General features: G+C 37.7%; 2 protein-coding genes across 5 annotated transcripts in view; both read left to right on the top strand.

The window, feature by feature from the left end:
• The window catches only part of DENND5A (DENN domain containing 5A), a 58,577-nt gene extending 42,451 nt beyond the window's left edge, over window positions 1-16,126 (top strand). For all 4 annotated transcript variants that reach the window (XM_032187656.1, XM_032187653.1, XM_032187655.1 and 1 more), the window contains 10 exons: window positions 1,171-1,255; window positions 2,303-2,431; window positions 6,302-6,423; window positions 8,347-8,492; window positions 8,967-9,085; window positions 10,267-10,448; window positions 11,302-11,384; window positions 13,205-13,328; window positions 14,339-14,507; window positions 15,210-16,126. In XM_032187656.1, coding sequence (XP_032043547.1) covers window positions 1,171-1,255; window positions 2,303-2,431; window positions 6,302-6,423; window positions 8,347-8,492; window positions 8,967-9,085; window positions 10,267-10,448; window positions 11,302-11,384; window positions 13,205-13,328; window positions 14,339-14,507; window positions 15,210-15,393 — 1,343 coding nt within the window. In that variant the 3' untranslated portion in view covers window positions 15,394-16,126. The remainder of the gene's footprint in view (window positions 1-1,170; window positions 1,256-2,302; window positions 2,432-6,301; window positions 6,424-8,346; window positions 8,493-8,966; window positions 9,086-10,266; window positions 10,449-11,301; window positions 11,385-13,204; window positions 13,329-14,338; window positions 14,508-15,209) is intronic.
• A 4,403-nt stretch (window positions 16,127-20,529) lies between these two features.
• Window positions 20,530-23,349, top strand: part of SCUBE2 (signal peptide, CUB domain and EGF like domain containing 2) — a 47,166-nt gene continuing 44,346 nt past the window's right edge. The window contains exon 1 of the mRNA XM_032188569.1: window positions 20,530-20,542. Within this exon, the coding sequence (XP_032044460.1) occupies window positions 20,530-20,542 (13 nt within the window). The remainder of the gene's footprint in view (window positions 20,543-23,349) is intronic.

The following is a 23,349-nucleotide window of genomic DNA, read 5'->3' as shown; positions in this document are numbered from 1 at the left end:
TCCAACATAAGATCTTCTTTATAACCTATAGTCATATGGCTTCATGACTGACAAAGCCTACCAAGTCATAGATGGGGTTGAGGGGAGTGCATGTAAGCACACAAAATTGTGTTGTACATCCTGAAATTTACATTGTTTCTTTAGGGAAAAAAAAAAAGGGGGGGGAGGGAGGGAGGGCAGCCAAATGGTAGTCTTAAATGTTTTTTTTTTAAAAGTAATTTAAAAATGCAAAAATCACTTAAGAAATGCATGGTAATTTTTGACATAGCAAGTGTTATCGTAAAAGTAATACTGCACGTAAGATCCACTGATGTTTTCAAAATTATTAACGTAATTTTTAAATGCTACTTTATGTGTCAGTTGGGTATATATAAGGTATAATTTTGTAGACAGAACATTGTTTTGTTTTATTTTTTTTTATATTGTATTTAAATTGCTATAAGCAAATTGCTTAGCATGACTATAACTTACAGGGCCTTGTACATGCTAAAGTCTCCTGAATGTCACTTGGTCCTGTGCACAGGGCTTTTTGCATATCAGATGGAAAGTTGTGCCTGTCTTAGGCTTTCTGACTTGGGACTCAGGGCAGGGGACTGTATTCAATATATGATGAGATTCTAGAGTGAAATTTGAAAGATAAGAGTAATAATGTTGCTTAAATTGCAAATTAAGACTGTTGATGTTATGGGAGCGTGTGGAATGATAGACTAGTTGAACATATGGTTGTGGTGTACAGGGTAAAATGTTGAACACTGTTTTCTAATGTTAGTTTGACCATGAAATAAAATAGGGTAGACTTTAGAAAATAATACTTGATTAATATAAGTCTTAAGCCATTTGATGTCATACCAATTTCAGATGAATTTAAGCTCATTAATATATTAATGCTCACTGTGTGCTGATCTGCATAACCATCTGTGTAGCGTATCATATTTTCATGTCATTGGAAATGGAAATCTGCCACAATATCTTTGCAAACCTATGACTCACCAAAACAGCAAGAATGCAGTAGGGTTCATTACTTGCATGAGTCTTTTAAAAGAAATAAAATAAAAATTTAATCATCTCTTTCTACATGCAAGTTGGCGTTAATTTACCTTCTTCGTACATTGATTTTTAAAATCTTTAGATGGTTTTCACTAACAGAAAATTCTGTTCTTCTGGATCTAGGCATACTTCTTGATTCAGAAAGGAGAAAGTCAGATACCAGTCCAGCCATGTCACCTCTTAGAATCTCTCTCGTCCAGGATATGAGGTGAGTTTGAATTATTAAAACCAACACACCAAAAACCCCATGAGACTTGCTTGCATATTTATTTTTGTGTAGAATGTGTACCACACATGATGCATGCACCTGTCTATTCATACACCAAGGGGGGGATGTGGGGAGAGAACTTGCTGAACCATTTTAAAGTATATAGTGCAACTGTTTCACTGAATTTTACAGAAACATATTTCATACTGAGGAGATTTTACATTGTCACAGCTACTAGTTTATAGAACTACACTGAAGCAATTTTCATCTTTTTGTAATATTTTGTATTGTTTTATTTCCACAGAGCTGTGGGTGTAGCATATGTATTTTCCTAGTCATTTCCAAGTTGGTTGTATAATTCTGAGCTAAGTCTTGCTTCTCAGTGAAGAAAGCAGTGTAAAGAACTTGTTTAATGTAAGGAATGATTTTGTCTAACACAGTTTTAGTAGTGCGAATAAACACCTATAACTGTAACTTCTGCTAGATGTCCTTTCTTCAGTACATAAAAACAAAAAATGCAAAACTAAAAATCCCTTCAAAATAAATTTATTCTTTCCTCCTTTTTCCTTTCCCAAATCTGTTTTTTTTTTTTTTTCAGTATGAAGGAGTGAATTGAGGATTTCCAAAGGTCATGGTTGTCCTTTCAGAGCATACCGTTTGCATCTTGTACTTAGAAAAGCTACTATTGAGCACTGAAAATATAGTATGTAAAAAATAGTATGTAATTTTCCAAAGCACTCAGCCGTAAATGTTGCAGAGAAGTTCCAGAATGCTTCTTAAATCATGTGAAGCAATGGGCCTGCTTTAGAATTTTATAAAAGGGTACTGTGTTGCAGATTCTTCTTTTTCAGGCTCCTATTTTTTTTCCATCTAGTTATGCAAGGAATTTAGCTATTGTTGAATATTAAGGGTGACCACGTCTCTTTTTCCAGTAGTGAGTGTGATATTTTGCATTTGTGGCAAAATCCCTTCTTCAGCCTCGCTTGGTTGGAAAGAGCTATCGTGCTTTGAAAATAATGTGCGGTATCTTTTGCTTTGTTCTTTAAGGCATATCCAGAATATCAGTGAGATCAAAACAGATGTTGGTAAGGCCAGAGCTTGGGTTCGTCTCTCCATGGAAAAGAAGTTGCTGTCCAGGCATCTAAAGCAGCTGCTTTCAGATCATGAACTCACAAAGTAAGACGGTTTATCTTGGGCAAAGCTTTTAATAATTAACCTTATTTAGTTGTTTGGATTTTTTGTTTGTTTTGCTTTTAAGTCATTCTTTCATTTGCTTAGTATTATGCAAAAAGAATGGAACAAACTAGCCTTCCAACAGTGTCTCTGTACCTGTGTATGAGCTAGTTCAGAATCACAGAACGTCTGAGCTTGGAAGCGACCTTCAGAGATCATGTAGTCCAACTCACCTGCTCAAGCAGGGTGACCTAGAGCTTGTTACACACGAAAAATAGTTGTGTTGTTAGGATTTACTTCTGGGGTTCTTCAGATACAGCATCAATTCTGTCAGCAGTAGACTTTCTTCAGTTTTGCATTGCGAATTTCATCAATTGGTAGGGATTAAATCAAATAGGTCTTACGTCCAAACTCAACTACTTTGAGTTAAGCTTCTTATCTCAGTGCCCTCTCTGTAACTATTCTTTTTCACAGTGCATGGCAAAGTGCAGCTTAGATCCTAGTTGCGGTTCTGTCACAATATGAAGAGTGTAGAGTTAGATCCAGGTGTTCTTCTGTGGTTCTGGTTAGTGTGACTCTGAATGTGACTGTTCCTTAGCTTCTCAGTTCTGTTTCCACATCTGAGACATGTTTATTGATTACATTCTCCTAGCCCCTTTCAGTGGAATGTAACATAATGTAGACACAATCAGCTTCCGGTGTGTTTCAGGAGAGCAGATGAATGGTGTACACCATGAAGGTGGCTACGAGGCTGTGTTGATCAGTTCTTGCATCTCATTGTGGGGTAATAAGCTTAATATGAGATCTGATAATATCTTCTGAACTCTTCCATCTCAATCTGCCAGAGCATGGCTATCCACATTTCTAAATCAAGCTGTCTTGCAGGTTTATTTCTCTTCTTGTACACAGTAAAGACTTTGCATTTATATCCTGCTTAAGAACATGAAGTTAATTGGTTTCATAATAGTCAAATATCTGCTATGATGATCCATGTTTTGTTTCTGTTACTTCTAAACATTTCAAAATACACAACTTTCAATTCCTTTGTTTATATATGAGACAATACAAAATTTATGGAAAGGCCCAAGCATTAAGACCCAAAATGCTATTTAAAGAGCATTTGATGCTGCTATAGGAAGAAAATAAGAGAAGTATCTGATGTATGGAGTTTGGGGTTGGGTGGGGAATGGACTTTGAGAGAGTTCCAAATTCTGCTGGCTTAAACTCTGTCAAATCTGTGCTAGTGCTTCTTAAATATGCATATTTGAAAGGCAAAAAAAAAGAAATGCTCAACACAAGGGCCTGTTTTCTTAAAAGGGCAATGTCCAGAGCACATGCACTTTGTATTATCTTTGTAAACATAAATATTTTTTAAACAGTTGCACAAACTAAAGTACAGGCCATATTTAATACAAATTACATAATTTCAGGAATACCAGGCTGAGGTTTATTTAGTATAGCCAGTTCATTAAAAAAAAAAAAAAAAAAAAAAAAAAAAAGTATTGCTAATAAGTTTGGGCATACGGTCTGTTGTGGAAATCAAGGGTTCTCGTGTTTGTCCAATCAAACTTTTTTTAGTAGCAAGTGTAAAGCTAGTAATTGGCTTTAATTGAAGACTTTCTTCTGGAGACAACCTAACCCATGCTGTCTCTTTTTCCTCTTCCTTTACTTTTCTCCTACCAAGATCACTGTGCCACAAATGTCTGCCCAGAACCTTGACTGCTAACTACTTGGGGTTTTCCTTGGGTTGAATTATGCTGGACTTCCTGATAAAGCTGTAGCCTTCCTCTTTTCTTTGCAATAGTGTGCAAAGAAAAGCTGAAGGACACAGTGAGGACAAGTAGTAAAGCTTCCTCTGTCTCTAAATTAAGTGAATGAAGGGTCTATTTCAGGTTAAATTTGGCAGTGCTCATCCCCTGCAAAACAAATGTTGTGGGCGGGAGGGAAAAAAGCTCTCAACACTAGCTAATGCACTGTTCATCTATCAGACCGATTGTGGTTCTCCAGCACAGAGTGAGAAAACAGCAAAAGTATGTTTAGAATGAAAGTGACAAGCAAAGGAGCAACTTGCATAGAAATTACGCTGATTTTCTGTAATCCTGTGTCCTTTGCACTGTGCGTTTAGTTATCGAACTTAAGGGTGTTCTACATGGTTTGGACTAAAAGTGCTTTCCACTTTTTGTTTTTAGAGGAAGCAGTGCCAAGTTCAGGAAGGTATGCAACTTCCATCATTTTGCATTTACCATGATGTAGGGTTGTTCTGTTTTGAATCAACTAGTTGCTAGTTATTTTATTTAACTAATTCTCTTCATTTGGCATTTGCTGAAAATTAGAGGAGAAATAAAACAAGTTTCTTTCTAGTTTGTGGAGGGACTAGAGTTAGACAACAGAAGGAAATCATTTAGTTTCATTTGGAGACCTTATGTGCACAAGTAAACTGAGAAATCTTTTATTTTGGAAAGACAAGACAGCACGTACTGTTGTGGATAGACCATCTAAGTACGTGCTTCAGATTGTTCAAACAAAACACAGACATGGTGACCCATGAGACATTTTTGGACTTGCTAACCCTCGTGGCTATGAGCAGGCTATGATGATTTAAGACTCAGTTTCTTTACTTCCACTGAGTATTTCTCTAGTGTTAATGTTTCTTATGTAAGTGAGAATGTGTTTGCACACATAAGTTACTTATATCGATTCATTTTGCAGACTTCTGGCTAGTGAACTACTTGCAGACTCTTTTGTAACTGATATCTGAAATTGAGGAAAGTTGTCAGGATGCCCTCCTGGCAGGAACAATCATCCGTTGCCATGTCAGTATTTCTAATACCTAATTCATGCACTCGTGATGTTTTGAGTATTTCCTCTAGTCTCAGTTGGATTTTGATGTATCTTGGCATATTCTTTTGTAATAATGCACCAATGCTAGCATTATTTAGTGGTTGCATAATTAACCAAAATGGTGGTGGTCTCTATGTGCAAGTGAGAAACTTTAAGAGTATTTTCCAGTCAAAATTTTTGCTTGAAATGTATTGTAAAATCTCATCAAGGTTTCACAGTTGCAGGTCTTGCAGTGTTAATTCACTAATGTGCCTGAGTAATGTGTATAAGATTATTTTCCTTTAGAGTACATTTTTCTGCATAGAATCTCTACTAGGGAGGGAGGGCTACTGAGCTACATCTTTTTGTATTTCCATGCAAAAGAAGTTGCAGTTTTGTCTGGTTCTACAGTCCTTGTAAAGAGTTTTCAACCCAGGAGAAGAGGAAGAGCAGGAGTTTACATCACCTCTATGTGCATGTGAATTTGGTTATCTCAGGAACTGTATGCTGTAAATATTGAAGCTATTTCCTAACTTAACATGTGGGTTCCTGAAGACCCTGGGATATTACTTATAACCTAATACAAGTAGATAACCTCAGTGCTTGCCCTAGTATCCTTTGAAAAGAGTCTTCCAACTGTCCAGTGTCCTGTGTACTGAATGAGTGTCCACTGACACCATCTGCTGAGAACTAGCTTGTGAGGACTTCAGTTCTAGCGTTTCACATTGCCAGAAAAGGTCAGATTTTTTTTTTTCCTGAGGAAATACAAAAATCCTTCTTCCTTTTTTGAGGAATTAGGCTGAAAGAGCACCCTAAACCTTGTTTCAAGTGACAGAAAGTAGTGTGAAATATTGGACTGATGCACTTGGAGACTTCAGACTTACAGTGTCTACATAACTTGGCACATTAAATACTGTTGGCTCCACTAGCATCACTTGTCGTTTGTAATTGCTTGCACATTCTTCATAGTTTACCTAATAAATATGCATAATAAAAAACATTTCACTGAAAGCATCTTGTTACTATGACAGATTATTTGTTTTACTTTGTCAGAAAACTCTACAAGCGTTATGCGTTCCTCCGCTGTGATGACGAGAAAGAACAATTCTTGTATCATCTCCTGTCATTCAATGCTGTTGATTACTTTTGCTTTACCAATGTTTTCACAACAATCTGTAAGTATTTACTTTCCCCGGAACTCTGATCTCCAGATCTGGTTGAGTACTTATCCAAATTTCTAAACAATTCTGAGAAATGTTCTTTTGTGTAGCTGTTCTGCTTTCTTTCTGGTATCCATCTGTGTATGCTGTATCACTGTTTCTATAATCTTTTCTGGTGGGCAGTAGTGTTTTCCCCATGTGTCACTAAAGACATTTGTTTCTAACTTGGTAAGATACAGGCAGCTTTAATCCTTTTAGATGTGGAAAAGTACTCAACAGAAAATTTTGTGGTGGACTTCTGTGCACCATACAAAAAAACAGTGTGGATTGTACATTTTCAAGGTAAGAATATTAGCAGGAGTTAAAAAAGAAAACAAAATACCTTTCCCTTTTTCATCCTCAGCCTAGCTTGCCACATGCTTGTCTCTGAATTTGGGATAACTAGTCAAACGCTTGCTGAGGGCTGCATCAGAACTCTGCAATGCATTCAAGTGCTTTTTTTCCTTTTTCTTTTCTTTTAAAGACTTCCTGTAGATATTTTTTAGCTGTTATTGCTGACACTTTAATGAATTACAGAATTCTCATGCACTTTTTGCATGCGTGCAGTCACAGGACTTCAATGGTAAGGTATAAGAAAGACTTCAGCATTGCTGAAATTGGGGTTGGCGGTAGGTGAAGGGACCCTTCTACCCCACTGTAAGACCTATCCTTGCTGTTATGTTATGACTCCTATTTTTGTGTCTTAAAGACAAAGCAAACAGAAATCTAAGTGAAATACTTCTTGGACTTGTGGACAAGCTCTGCTGGATGCTTTTGTCATTTTAAGACTATCAGCCCAGAAAATAAAAAGGGAGGCATTTTAATTCATTCTTAAATGCCACAAGCATCAAGCTTCTAAGAAAAGCCAACTACCAAATGCTTTCTTGAGGGAACTGACAGCTGAGGAGATGTTGAGGGAGAAATGTATTAAATACCTCAGCTGAAAAATACTAACTGTAACCCATTTATGAATGATAAAGGAAGCTAAATTGCCAAGAAACACAATGAGCATTTAGATAATTGGATTTTGTTATAGAAGTAGTTTGGTTAATAGGGGGCCATGTATGAGATGCTAGATGATGGAAGAACATCTGTATTTCCATCTGCCTTGAGTCAAAGAAGGAGCTTTAATTCAGGTGGTGTATTGAATTAGGCACTGGTAGACCAGGGGACCAGAAAACATTTGAGAATGCATGTGGTGCCAGTTAAAGGGGAGGAAAAAGTTGTTTATTCTTTTTAAAATCAAATCATCTTAGCATAATTAAGAGCAGCATGGTACAGAAGAACTTGCAGTATTGTTAGATATTTTCACTGAAAGTGTTTAGCCACTGTAATGAATACTCCTGCAAGCAAGCCCTGCAGATAAAGGCTTTGGTTACTAGCTGAGTGGGAATTAGTGTTGTGTAGTGTTTATGTATGCACACGCAAAAGCAGGCAGTTTGTATTTGAGCACTGAGTTGCATGCTGAGCTACAACCTAGTCCTGTATTCACGGATACTGTCCTTACCTCCTTGTCACTAAGCTGGGGACAAATAACTATCTTCATCATATGTTTTGAGACTGGAAAATGAAAAAATGATTATATCCATATGGAGACATTGTCTAATCCGTGTTTCTTCTGTCATTTGATGGTATTTTGCTATCAGCTGTACTTCTTAATGACTCTTAATGTGTACACTTCCTGATTGTCAGTAAGTGTTTACTAAGTAAGTGCTGGTATGATTAAATAGGAACTCTTATGTTTGTGTGTTGAGTGTGTTTTTTTTTTTTCTTACATTTCATGGTAGTGAAGGATTGTTATGGATTAATAGTATATCGTTTTCTCTTCTGTTCATTTAAAAAAAATTACATTATTTTCCTTTTTCACTTTTGAAGTGTTATTTCTTCTTGTGTTTGCAGTGATACCATACCATATATTGATTGTTCCTAGCAAGAAACTTGGTGGTTCGATGTTTACAGCCAATCCTTGGATATGTATCTCAGGAGAACTGGGTGAAACAGGAGTCCTGCAGATTCCCAGGAACATACTAGAAATGACTTTTGAGGTTTGTATCAATTGAAACAAGAATAGTTCAGGTGTTTTTTCATTCAGTTCTAAATTCTCCCCTTGCGGTATCATCTTGTGGTACATTTCGTATCTGTGGTCTTTGTGGTTACTCACAAATACTCCTGTGTTTGTACATTACCAAGTTTAATCCATATTTAATACTATGCACAGCAAAATCATTGACAAATCCTTAGTGCATTGACGGATAAGACTTATGAAAAATAAAATTTGTCTTGCTCTCTGTTGATCAACACAGTATTAAGAAAAAACAAAACAAAACAAAACAAAAAAACCACAAAGCAACAACAAACAAAAATAAATAAAGCAACTTACCCCTAAAAAGCCCAGGATGGGTCATTCAGTCAGAAGAAGAGCACCACACTTCTGATGACCTATGTCAGCATTTTCTCCAAGAGTTTACTCGTCCTCTCTCCTACTGTTTACACTGACAAATTCTTTGTTTAATTTGCAGTGCCAGAACCTGGGAAAACTGACCACAGTGCAAATAGGACATGATAACTCAGGGCTGTATGCCAAATGGCTAGTTGAATATGTTATGGTCAGAAATGAAATAACAGGGCATACTTACAAGTAAGTATCATCCTGACATTTCGTGTTGGGTAAGTAGAATTTATGCAGGAAGCCAGCATAAGAGGGCTTGTTTGCTTAGAAAGGTCTTACCTCCTGGGACTCTGTCTACAGATGCTGCTACCTGAAGGCACAGAAAGGTCATTTGGCTTCTGGCATTAAACAAGTCGTGATTCTTACAAAATTAAACAGTGTTCAGTTTGCAAATGCTCATGTCTACCTTCCAAATATTGGTGGAGAAGATGAGTTCACTGTTACACATCTTGAAAAGAATCTGCCTTGAGCCCCAGGCAGAAACAGCAAGTTAGCTTGCTGCTCACCAAACATGGATGATGTTTTATATTACGGCTGAGTGCTCTGTTAGAGAAGTTTGAACACAAGCTTGAATACAAGGGCTAATGAATGTTAGAAACCTGTATTTGCATGGTGAAAGTAAAGGAACAAGATTTACAGTAGGAATTAATTTAATTTGTGTTAAGTACAGCATGGTTTAGTGACTTGTCCTTTATTTAGAGATACTTTTTTACTCATGTTGATGAGAAACTGGTGGGTAAGTCTACTCAGTTCTTTATGCAAGCTTACTTGTAATTAAATGAAGAGGCAAGATACTATTTTTGGATGCTATTCAGACTATTTTTGGATGCTATTCAGTTTTCTGATTGAGCTAGTTAAACTGACATCAGCATCGGTTCACAGAAAGTGGTAATGAGCAAATAAATGCGTATTTTCTAGTACCCAACTTAATATCCCAATTTCAATATAACTGTTGGTGTTTTGGTATTTAAGCAATTTATTTAATGGTGTTTTTTTGTGTGCGTTGTCTCACCAGCTATGTGAAGTGTTCAATGAAAGTGTAGTTCATTGTGGATCTTTCCCTTCTCTTTCTTCTCTCTACAGCCCTCATGCACTACATGTAGGACACAAGGCAAAATCTGCCAGTTTGCTTTGTAGATTGTCTAGTGTGACATTTAAGGCAAACCTGGAGCTGAAAAGCTGTTTTACTTTTGCTCCCTCTGCTGGCAAAACCCACATCCAAGAATTTGTTCATTAGTTGTTAGAGTGAAGTATTTCTAATAAATATAGTAGCAGAATTTGGATTTTTTGCAACTGCAGTTGAAAGTCTTTACCATGGAATTGAGTCTGGGTTGAAAGACTTGATTGAAATATCTGGTTAATGTTCTCAGGTTTCCCTGTGGAAGGTGGCTTGGAAAGGGAATGGATGATGGCAGCTTAGAAAGGATCCTGGTGGGAGAGCTGTTGACTTCCAACACTGAGGTTGATGAGCGGCAGTGTCGAACCCCTCCTTTGCAGCAGTCACCAAGCATGATCAGAAGATTTGTCACTATATCACCGAACAATAAGCCAAGTGAGTGCTGGGGATTGTCTTGTAAGGTTTTACATCATTATTTGTGGAAAGCTGCTTGCAAACAGCAACTGGAGATGTTCCTGTATTTTAAAATCACAGCTTAGAGAGGACCTGTGAAGCTCACTTAGCTGGATTCTGAGCAGGGAGTTGAGCTAACTTCTGAGTTAGAACAGGTTGCTCAGATTTGTATCTACTCAAATTCTGAATGTCTCCAAAGGCAGAAGGAAGATGTCTCTGGGCTTCTGCTGTAGTGCTTAGCTATCCTACTATTTTTTTCTGTTTTCTTGTCCTTCATTTGTGAAACGACTACAGTGGAAGAAGACAGAAATTTGTTGTCCTGTCCTTCACAGATGAAAACACCTGCTAGTGGTTTCTGTTCGTGGATGTTAGTTTTTTATTGAGATCACTGTTCTACGATTATCCTATTCCTGATAAGTCAGGTGGTTATTGTGCTCCCAGGCATCCATGGGTTTACAGGGAACTATCACAAGATGTATTTCCAAGATGCCTGGATTTGGTGGTTGTAATCGAGGAATATATCCTTTTCTTATCTTTGGGCCTGGGTCTGCAAAATCATGTAATTATGTAAATACTCTTTCTATCTGTTGTTGTGTTGAAACATTGCAGTTACAACTTTGATAGGAAAAACAAACCATCTCCAATTCTACCTCCTCCACAGTTAGTAAAAATAGACTTGGATTTCTATTGCCAATAATCCATCACCTTTTCACTAACAGCATAAGTTATATTGGTTTGTATGCCTCTTCTCTTTTGTGATATGCCTTATCTCTCATGCACAGGTACAATTTTTAAAGCATTTACAAAGTGACTGGAAGTATTTTGTATTTTTCAGAGTTAAATACTGGCCAGATACAAGAAGCTATTGGTGAAGCTGTCAATGGTATTGTCAAGCATTTCCACAAGCCAGAGAAAGAGGTGAGGACTTGTGTTGTCTGTGTAGTGGCACTCCTGTCTTGAAACTCACATTAGTAAGTGTTGGAGAGTACTTAACAGAAAAGTTTGAACTTGAAGCCATCTGTGTCTGAAAATTCCTTAAGTAGAGCAAAAATGAGATATGGATACTAGGTAATTGAAATAGTAAATCGTCAAGTACCTCCTTTTTGCTGTTAACTGGAGTATTCAGTTAGATTTAAATCTAATGTTGTGGTATTTGAAATTGTGAGCAAAATTCTGCCCAAGATTCTAGCTGTACCACTTTCAGCAATGTTGCTTCCTGTTCAGTTTGTTCTGGATTAACTGCTGTTTTATCTTCATTGAGAGTAATAAAGGGTTTTTATGTCTGTTTTGCACTATCTTGGCCACTTTTAATATGAAAACCAATGGAGTGTTTAAAAACAAACAAAAAGACCAAAGCAAAGCAGAAATGTTGTTAAAGACAATTCTGAGTTACAATTCTGAGTTATATATACATGTATAATCACCTTAGCTGGCACAGCAGTTTTTTCCTGAAACAAGCTTAAGAAGTGTGCCTTTGTCCCAAGTGTTGAAGTCCAGCCTTTGTGAGAAAGAGTGGTATGGAGTAGTGCTGCCTACTATGTGGATATCCCTTGGAAGTCATTATTTTAATTTTTTACAAATTGGTCTTCTCATTCTTTCTGCACCTACCTTTCCTAAATTCAGGTAGCATGACAGTTCATATTCAGTCTGATTGCTGAGCATACTTACACAGTAATCCCAAGTGGTCATGCGTTGGTTTTGCAGAACAGAATTTACCCCAGTCATCTAAAGAAGAATTATTATTCTTTCCCTAATTTTTGCATTGCAAAAATTGCATTGTGTTGTTTTTCTTGAAAGTCTGAGGTACTTGATACAGTGGACCTGTGATCATAACTACTTCATAAAAAAGGAAAACGTGAACTTCCTGTGCAGTGGTCATTATCGTAGGTAAAACCTGCTCACAATCATAGAATCATAGAATATCCTGAGTTGGAACGGACCCATAAGGATCATCGAGTCCAACTCCTGGCACCACATAGGTCTACCCAAAAATTCAGACCATTTGACTGAGCACAGTCCAAACACTTCTTGAACTCCGACAGGCTTGGTGCCGTGACTACATCCCTGGGGAGGCCATTCCAGTGTGCGACAACTGTCTCAGTGAAGAGCCTCTTCCTGATACCCGGCCTGAACCTCCCCTGTCACAGCTTGACACCATTCCCTTGGGTCCGATCACTGGTGACAAAAGAGAATAGATCAGCACCTGCCCCTCCACTCCCCCTCGTGAGGAAACTGTAGACCGTGATAACGTCTCTCCTCAGCCTCCTCTTTTCCAGGAGGAACAGGCCAAGTGACCTCAGCCTCTCCTCATACATCTTCCCCTCCAGGCCCTTCACCATCTTAGTAGCAGCCCTATTAGCCCTATTTTATTGGGCTTTGTGAAAGGAATTTGATTGGAGAGTTTGGAAGAGCTTAAAGGCCTTTCCAAAGATCCTAAAGAAACTCCAGTTTCCTATGAAAGTCTACCCTGGAAATGACACTTTTTGTGGCTTCATTTGATGATGGCGAGGCCCAGAGATTGCTTTCTTTAGCCTCATTCTTAAGGATATCAACTAATTTTTGAATGCTAAGGACTTAAGAGAAGTGGGCCATCCTGTCTGGGGTCACTGACTGGCAGTATATTGCAACTCTGGGCATCTGTTCATTTAAAACCTGCTTTAATAAACACATATGATACTTTTTGTGTCTTAACTGCCGAACTGAGATAAATGCTTGTGCTTTCTGTGTGCGTTTGACAGAGAGGTAGTCTGACGCTCTTGCTGTGTGGAGAAAGTGGACTTGTTTCAGCTCTTGAGCAAGTGTTTCAGCATGGATTTAAATCACCCAGGCTCTTCAAAAATGTCTTTATTTGGGACTTTTTAGGTAAGTGTGATGAAAACATAACAGAGCCTGTTTGTGTCTTTGAAACATATCCATCTGTGTTCCTTATCGTTGCCACTGTGTCTCAGCTGGTGTGAACAAAATACTTGTCAGAGGCATCTCAGCAGATGAAATGCTTTAAGAGCTCTTATGTCCTCGTATTGTTGAAAGAGTATCTGTCTTGTGCCAGAGTTGACACTGTACTTGCACAGTAATTGGACTGTGTCCTTCTAGTAGCAGTGGTGTAAAATTCCCTAGTGTGGAAGTTTTTAAATAAGGTGGTGAGTTGGCATATGGCAACCTTGTTCTTAATTCAGCATTGTGAAAGCAATAAATGGTGCTTTTAAGAGGTTGAGTTGCCTTATAAAACATAAGAAGTGGATCTAGTGCTATTTGTACTTAGTGGACATTGTAATAAGGGGTTTATAAGCATATATTTTTTCAAACCATGCTCTGTTTCCTTTGTCACAGTGCTGAATAAGTCAACTGAATACACAAAGAAATAGGCAAAAAAAAAAATACACAGAAGCAAATACGCAAGAAGTACACAGAAAATGAGTTACTTTTAATTGTGTTTCGGTGTCTTGAATAGGTGTTTCAACATAATTCTTGACCTTATTTTGTCATATTACTGTAGCATGACAAAGTTAGTTAGATACTAAAACCACTTTAGCTCTGCTCAGGGGAAAGGAAGTGGAATTCCAGTTTTATACAGAGGGAACAACTAAAGTGACAAAAAAAAAAGCCTAGACGTAATCACCTAGGAAACTTATGGACAAGCTTTGACTTTGTGCTGATTTGCTGTTTCTCAGATATGGGTATCATATAGCGTTATGGATTTGTTCCCTAACTTATGGGGAAAGCATTATACAGTGAGGTGTTTTTAAATGTAATCATCTAAATTTGAAGGTCATTGTGCCTAATACTTTATTACAAGCACTGGAGCACAGTATTTCAGCTATTTTAGGATTGCTATTACACTGATGAAACTTATCTTCTACTATTCTTTTAAGAAAAAGCACAAACATATTATGAGACCCTTGAGCAAAATGAAATGGTCCCAGAAGAGAACTGGCAGACAAGGGCCAGGAATTTCTGTCGTTTTATCACTGCTATCAACAACACACCTAGAAACATTGGGAAGGATGGCAAGTTTCAGATGCTGGTGTGTCTTGGAGCCAGGTATAAAGGAACTTTTTTATTAATACTCTTAATAAAATGAAAAATATGGTGCATGTTAGTAAGATAAAGCCACACAGATGCTGGGTTTTGCAGTTTGGTTGTTACTTACAAAGTTCTTTGATGTAATGAAAGAAGAATCAAGTGAAGGAGGCACTGACCAAGTTCCAAGGTATTGGAATTATGGAGAAACTAAGATATGCAATTGCATATCTTAGAGCTGAGCAACTGAATCATGAGAGAAGGGTACTGGTCTGAATAGCCTCCCTCTCCTAGCTAGCAAGGTTGGAAGATAGAAGCAGAAAACCATCAGTCATCGAGGCCTCTTCAGCTCTTGGCTGGGTGAAATCCCACCCTCCAACTACTCGTTGCAGGAGATGAGTAGGAGAGAAACCAGGACTATTTAGGAAGCCTCTTGACTCCAAGGTGGTGGAGCAAGTCAGTGACACCGGGCTTTCCTGAGGCTTCCAGGCCTCCTGGGAGCCGTATGTTTCGATGTGAGGGTGAAAAGCCTAGAAATGCTTCTCTTGCATGAGGATGTGCCCTACTTAAACAAGTGCCACAGATAGTTGCTTCCCCTTGCCTTTATAGAAGCATATGGACAAAATGGTAAGTCTAGTTGATAGGCAAAGTACAAAAATAATGTCATTGAAAATGAGAAATTAACTTGGCTTTATTTTTATTTCCAAATTACCACTTTGTCAGAGACCACCTCTTGCATCACTGGATCGCCCTGCTTGCAGACTGCCCGATCACAGCACAGATGTATGAAGACATAGCACTAATTAAGGACCATACTCTTGTGAATTCATTGATTCGAGTGCTGCAGACCTTGCAGGAGTTCAACATTACGCTGGAAGCATCTCTTGTCAAAGGAATTGATATATGACCTCTTGTCCCACAACAAAACAAAAACCCACAACTATGTTTAAAACAGCAACAACAAAAAAAGCAACAAGGAGTGAATCACGTTAGTATGCAAGAGTTCTGTCTGCCAGTACATTGTATCGTGAACTTGTTCATGGCCCTAAAATACAACTTTGACTTTTCTTGAAGAAAACTCCAAAAATAGTACAGGCAAATGGATAGAAGCTGTAAACTCAATGTAAAAAAGAGGATTTTGGTATAAATCTATTTTAGAGTTTATTTGCTGATTTGCTTTTTACACACTTTCATGTGAAAGAGATAGAGATGAGTATTGTGCAGCTTATTTTAAAGCTGCAGTATTTCCTTGCCATAGAAAATGTGCAGTGAGCCTTTCAGCATTTTGTGAACTTGCCTTCAGATATGCTGTATGTCATAGACCCCAATATATACACTCCATTTCTGCTAAGAAGGTCATTCTATAGTTTTTAAACTAATATTTTATATATTAACATTATTACCAATGTTTGATTTTTAACGTGTTGGGTCACTGTTCTGCTGCAAGGGAACTACAAATTCTCATGTGTGCTTTTTTAATAGCTCCAAGGCACTGACTTGTCAACAAATCATGTTTTTTCCTTTATTTTTGTTGTCAGTATTATTTTTAGTGAATTCTGGGAGACTGAACCGTGAAGTGCGCAGAGATTGAAGTAATATTTTTCATATTGGTACATAATTGCACAGAAGAAATTAAGCGTCTTTTTTAACTGATGTTTTTTATTTATTTAACCTATCATTGTGTTTTGTAATTTTGTCTTTAAAAAAAATCTTCTATGATACAACTGGCTATTGTATGTTGCAATTCAGAATTGACAGTGCAGCCCACTTAAATCAAAAACCTGGAATAAGTATTTATGGTGCAAAAATGTTTCCACTTGAACCATCCTTTTGAAGTTCGATATACAGTTGCTGCTGGTAATTCTCTTAACTGCTAATAAAGAGGAACATGGGCTTCCCAAATGCTAGATGATTAAAGAAAGATGTTTACGCCCCCACAAAATAATAATGGCAAACCTTTATTAGTTTGCTTATATCAGGATTCTTATTTTTTTCTGAAATTACAGTAAATAATAAGTTTTCTTTCCCTTTTGAATGGATATATCTGGAGTCCTGTTGTCACAGCTTGCTTCATTTGGCATGTTTTTGCTTTTAGCAGAAAGCTTTAGTCCACTTCTACAATAAAACAAACATTTTGAAAGTTTTATTTATTGAAGAGCTGGAAATTGGTGAATGCCTAAAGACATCTCTGTTCATTTGAATCCTCTGACAAAAATCTCTTTGAAGTGAGTATGTGATTTAACAGGCTGAATTATCAGCATTACAAATTACTGCACTGAAATTCAGGACTATGTATTTAAGAGGTCTCCACTGTATAAACTTATCTCAGTGTTGTCCTTCTTTCAAGAAACAGTCCAAGTTTTTCAGTTCATACAATGTTGTAGTAGCTTTTCTTTACCTACAGATTAGTGACATCTTGTTAGTTTCATTTCCATAACTTACAAGTATAGCACATGTATTAAATCTTTTTACTATTTTTACTTTTGTCCTATTTATTTCTTTATTAAATGGAGAAGTTCCTTTATCACTACTTTTTTTTTTTTTTTATTAGAGCCAGATTGGCATTATAAAGATGCAAAGGCAACGTCCAAGCCACTCCTTAGGCTGGGTGGATATGAATTCTTTTGTAACATGGGGCTTACAGTACCATTTCATGGAAGTATTCTGTGTGCAGTTTTTTTCAGTCTTGGAAGGGCAAAAATATTCTTTATTCTGAGAATTTCATGTATTCAACTTAATATTTTGGGAGAATCTTTCTACACTTGCCCCGCATTTCTTATTTATATAGTAGTTTTATATACAGTGCTTTCAGCTACATTTATAATAATTCTATGTAGGCTTGTAGGTTCTCAGTATGCCTGATGAAAAGAGGGCTGGATTAACTGTTTTGACCTTATCAAACTAGTTGATCTCATTAAAACCGTATCTCTATCCTAGAGCAAGTATGGATTAACTTTATCTTATATGAGGTAGTTAACCCTGAACTAACTTTTTTTCATATTTGTTCACCTTAAGTGGCACAGCAATATCGTTTTGATGGCTTGCTTTGATGTGTATCTTTTGGGCCTCATTACGGCAATGAGATACCTAGGATACACATGGGTTAGGGTTCGCTCACGTGGTTCCCACACATGGGTTCTTTGGATAGCACCTGAGAATGAAGTGTCCATCAGCGGTGGTACCTGTGTGCTAGTTGTCCAGATGCAAAGGAGATTTTCTTCCTGGCTCCTCAGTTACTTTATTTTCCATGGGAAGGACCATTTCATGATAGACACTTTGTCACAGGGGTGACTGCGCTTAATCCCAGTAAAATGCAAAGCACGTTTTTAGCTATGGACTTCAGAGAAGCAAATCCTTCCAGACTTGGAAGAACAGTAGAAGTTTCTGGAATGTAGCAGAAAAAATGCTGGTTTTGTTGGATTCAGAGGCCACCAAGGAAGACAGACATTTGAACATAGCTCTTTGTAGCCTAGGTTAAAGTATTGGGAAGAGAATTGGCTGGCATCTCTCAAGTGCAGTTCGGCCTGTAGTAACAGCCATAATTCCTCTCACTCTTTGGTGTTCACCACAAATAAGCCTCCCTCTCTCATTGATGTAGCATCAGTCCCACAGAATCGCGTTCGGATCCAGCATTTACTCCTTCCATGTGATCGTGCAGAATTGGATGACTCTTAGATAAAGAAGGAATGGTATAGTCACAGTGTTGTAATCTTTAGCTAGGGTGTTGTAAAATCCATCTCCCTTCTCAACATTTGCATTGCATTTTTTGTTCGGAAAAGAGCTACAGACAACCATAACCTTCTTTCTGTTAGTGTCCTAAAATAAGGAAGCAGGTTTGGGAGGTGTGAGTTAATGTGGCGATAGTGATTTTTATTAATATTATTATTGCAATTATTGGGAAAATACAATGTTTTTTTTTTAACTTAGCACTGAGAGTCATGTGAGCACACATGCAGTCTGTAGGTGATACAGAAATATAATGATAAAATTGAGTAGTTCATAATGCAGTAAATATAATGCTACATTGACCAAACATGTTTACAGGCTGATATCTGATACGAGGAAAAAACAGGCTGTTGCCTATCAATTATTTGTTTCTTTGATTAATGCTATTGGAGTTGATATGATACTTTATACAGAAATAAAATGAAACTTAATAAAGACTTGTTTGAAATACTATGGTAAGTTTATACAAGAAAAAAAGCCTTTATCTGCCATAAGTTAAACATCTGACATTCTGTAGCTGAAAACACACTAATGAACTGAAGACTATTCCACAACTTTTTCCATTATCAAGAATATTTTTCAAATTGTTGAAGTGAGATCTACTAGCTGGAAGATCCATATTTTTGATGTGTTTTGAATTCATAAATATGTTAAGGTTTTATTTCTGCAGTAAAATTATTCAAAGAACTAACTTTTTCTGTATATTGTCAAAAGATTGTTTTCCATAGTGCAAGATGCTATAGGATACTTGAAAATACTTGAAGATATTGTACATGTACTTCTCATCTTTGTAGGATTTTTAATATCTTTAGACTGGCTGTTAGAAAAAGCATCAATACCTTATAAACTATATATTTTACTACGTGGGGAAATCACTGGCTTGTTTTTTTTTTTTTTTTTTAAGGGTGGGTGTTAAAGTTTACATTATGATGAGAAAACCAGGTACTGTTTTCCTTTTCTATTTTTCCTGTGACATTTGAATCCATTGGACATTAAATGTGAATTGGACATACAAAACAGTTTACAGGTGTAGCTCATTTGCTGAATTGCAATAAAATTTGTCTTCTAACATGAGAAATAGCATTAATGTGCTATTTTCAAAAGCCTTTTAATGTAACGTGGCTAATCATCTTTTCCCTTTTGCCTGATTGCAGGTACGTTTGGAAATTTGATGTCTGATTTCATGTGAAGTTCTTGAGAAGTCCAACTTCCATTATTTTCAGTTTATGCTGTAACAATTAAGTTTGTGACCTTACAGTCTTGTTCTGTTTTGTTTTGAATGTTTTTGTATTTGATCTGTTCACCCGAATGCCTGCCTCCCTCCTTGTACCACTGTAGTGTTCTCACGCACAGTCATCAGTCAAACACATCCATCAGTGGAAAAGATGCCTACTCAGTAATCAGGGAGTGAGGAAAACAGGAGGGCAAAGGGACTAATGTAGATCTCGGAGAGCGTCTGAGTACGTGTACAGACACGTGCTCTACTGTATGTATTAGCTTTTCTCCTGCCTTAGCACAACTTCTGATCCTCATATTTGAAGAAGTTTGAAGGTGGTCTCAGAATTTTAAGTTTGGAAAAATACAGTCAGTTTCCATGTACTGTTTGCTCAACCTTTCCCTCTGTGTAAGGATCCATAAAGAAAAGTAGAAATGATTGGAAATGTTATCTGATGCTTCAGCTATAAGGTTAAACAAGAAAACAGCACTGTCCCCATCTGAGACTCTGACCATGGCTGCATATCTGTGGCATGCTGTGCCCAAGCATAATTGCCTATATTGCCTGTTTCCTGCTTGATTTATCCTATCTTTGCCCATGGCAAGATATAACTTGACAGATTGTACCAGAGCTGGAATTACTGGGTGGATGGGTTGTGCTGGGACAGAGGTAAAAATAGGGTCCCTTCTCTATCTTTTCATTCACTTTTTTTTTTTTTTTTTTGAATGATTTGAAGTACATAATGACATAGTGGAGCCATGTGTAATCTTTGTTCATTACATACTGCTCTGCTTATCTCACCTAGAAACTGGTTCTGTATGCTTTCCTGTGTATTAAATCTAGTTTCTAGATTGGATTGACCAGTAAACAAATGTGAGCATATCTCACTTGTGTAACTTTTCTGCTGCCGATGTTCTGAAAATTTTTATGCCAGCTATGTGAGAAGCAGAGATAAAATCAGTTTTATTCATGTCCATCTGCTGCTTCATCCAAAATATAGTCTTCAGGGCGTTCTGCTTGGGCAGAGTGTTGGACAATTATCTGTCTCCACAGATACCTTCCAACCCCACTCACTGATTCTGCAGTCCCTCCCCATGTGCAATGGCAGCAACAGGTAAGAATACTGAATGCCACTTGCCCCACATAGTGTGATTTGTGCCATTCCTTGGTAGCCCAGCATCTGCAGAAAAAGAGCTCATCTTTCAGGTGCACTGTTTTTCCTGTGTTTTATGGAGCTGCCTTCTCTTTTGTCACCTACAGCTGGCGAGACTTGCTTATTGTTCTGACGTGCTTTATAGCAATGACTAACTTCTGCTTTGACAAATACCTGTTTTGAAGCTGATAAATACAAAAAGTAACATTCTCTGCTTGAGAACAAAGGTAAGTTAGGACTGTTCTGAAATCTGTGTCAGACTCTGAGATTGTTACTGAATGTTCTGTACCATTCAGGGAAACACTGAGGGGAAGGAGTTCTATTGTTTTCTGGAGCTATGTCTGATTCCTTCATCTCCCTCTGTGTTTTTTTTTTTTTTAATTTATTTATTTGTTTTTCTTCCACACACCCTGATCTGTGTTGGAGGGTTTTTTAAACAAAGTGAAAGAAGTTTTAAGATCTCTCATGTGAAGAAACACATTGGTGTTCCTGAGTTGTCAGTGACTGCAGCACTAACCACTGGTGGTATTGTGCTGTGGACTTGCTGGGGGAGATGCTGAGAGGATGAGCTCTACCTGCCCCATGCTCCAAGGAGTGTTTTGAGCCTTAGATAGGCTCGGGGGTATGGTTGTGAACTCAGTATGTGCTGCCAAGCAAGTGGCGGCTGTGCAAAATGCCAAGCTTGCCTGTCTTGGAAACTGAGTCTAACATCTTCCTTCCCTGGGCTCATAAGATCTGCTGCTCCTAATTCCTCCGCAGGGTGCTGTGAGGATGTCCGTGGGGCAGGCCTGGATGGAGCTCTGAGGTAAGCACAGCTTCGGAAGCACATTTGCTTCACTGTGGGTGGCCTCAGATCTTCTCCCAAGGGGAAGGAACAAAAAGGTCAGGGGCCTTGGTGAGCAAAGCATGTTGTGCAACTGCTGCCTTCACAGCACTTTTCCATGTGCCAGGTCCGAGGTGATTTTATAGAAGGTGAGGCTTAATGTCAGCCGGTGAGGAGAGTTTGAGTGTTAGGCAGGGATTGTCTGCGGACTAACTAGTCCAAACACACCGGGTTTAGAAATGTGCTGGCGTTATGATTTGTTGGTGGAGATACCTTGGGAGGTTCTCTCAAAGAAGTACAAAGGAGTTAGTTAAAGAACTGCATGGTGCAGTTGTGCACAAACCACTTCACATAAGGGAAAAGGGACTTCTTACTATGAAATCATGGATGTGTATTCATTAATAAACGTATTTTATTAAGCCCTGAAATGAGCAAGGTACAGTTTATCATAATTTCAGTGGCAGGTGTTTTAAGACAGATCCTACAACATTTGAAATATCATCAGTATATCTGATGTTTATTTTGAGGAGGTTTTTCTACCAGTGGCATAAAAAGACTTAGACAAGGAGTATAAGTTCCATGAGAAGGTCTAATAGACTGCTTGTGACCAGAGTACCCCAGATTTTCTCTCTGAGGTAAGCCATACGTATGTCTCTCTCAATCTGAAAGGCACTGTTAAATTGCACAATTGAATGCTGAAGACTGAAAGCTGTGTTATTTTATGTAGATCTCCACAACAAGACGATGAGTAGCTTGTAAAACTGTTGGATGCTAGGATGGAAATACTAAGTGCAAAACTGAGTGATTCATCTCAAAGGATTCCAGTTGTTCAGAACCCAGTATGCATATAGAGATTAGAAGATCTTGAAACTAAAGCTCTGAGACATATGTGAAAGGCTTTGGAATAAATAAATATTTGAAGGTATTCTTTCACTTGTATGTCGGCCCTCTTCCCTTTTTTCACTGCTCTCCCACCCATGTTCAGCTTCTGTCACAAGCACTCATTCGGTTGTGTTAAATTTGGGGTCAAAATTACCCCAAAAGCAGACCCATTACTTCTCACTACATTCAAGTACAAATGAAATAGCATTCTAGATGTCCTTAAGTAAATGTTTGCTTATCATTTAATAATAAAATTTAGCAAGGATTATAAAGCATAAGAGCAGGTTTTTTTTTTTTTTTTTTTTTTTTTTTTTTTTTTTTTATCCCAAATCTCTGGTGTATTCAACTTTATCCAGGAGATCAGGTGCAGAATTTCCAAAGCAGTTTCAATATCAGACTGCTCTTTGACAGCTTAGTCTATATCCTTTGGTGTGAAGCAGCTTCAAGCAGAATTTAGTTTGAGTGGAGGGCAGGCGGAATCGTGGATCCTTGTGGTCCAAAGAGATCGGACAAGGTTTGCAGGAACAAGTGCCAGCTTTTGCAAGATCATAGCACAGTATGCACATTAGTACAATCGGAAAAAGCAGGCAGGCCTTCAGAAGTACAAGCCTTTCACCAAAAGTAAGCTTTTGCTTGTGAACTCCCCAAAGCCTCCATGAAACATAACTGAATGGCACTTTGGTCCACACAAGCTGAAAAAACTTGGCTCAAAACTAAAATGTTGTCAGATACCTAGAGGAGCAAAAACTTTGCTATTGATTTTAGGATCAGTATGTATAATGTATGAAAATACCCTGATTACTTATGCTTCTTGTGAAGTTTTACTGGTAGCTATTTTTTTTCCTAAAAATCTGTGATGTTATTTAATGTTGTTAATTGCTGAAGAAGAACAGTCGGTGCTGTTTGGGTTCTGTTTTTTTTGAACAACTGCTGCTATTTATTTTTTTTCTTTCAACATACTTAAGTTCTTAGCACTCCATCAATTTCTAGCTTCCCCCTTCCAGTAAAAATCTTTGTACTCAGTGCTTGTCATCTCTCTCTGTCACTCTGTAGTTGAATAGAA

The sequence above is a fragment of the Aythya fuligula genome, chromosome 5 (genome assembly GCF_009819795.1).
Source record: "Aythya fuligula isolate bAytFul2 chromosome 5, bAytFul2.pri, whole genome shotgun sequence".
In the NCBI taxonomy this organism is placed as follows: Eukaryota; Metazoa; Chordata; class Aves; order Anseriformes; family Anatidae; genus Aythya; species Aythya fuligula.
Note: the sequence above shows the minus strand (reverse complement) of the source record. Positions and strands in the feature narration are given on the sequence as shown.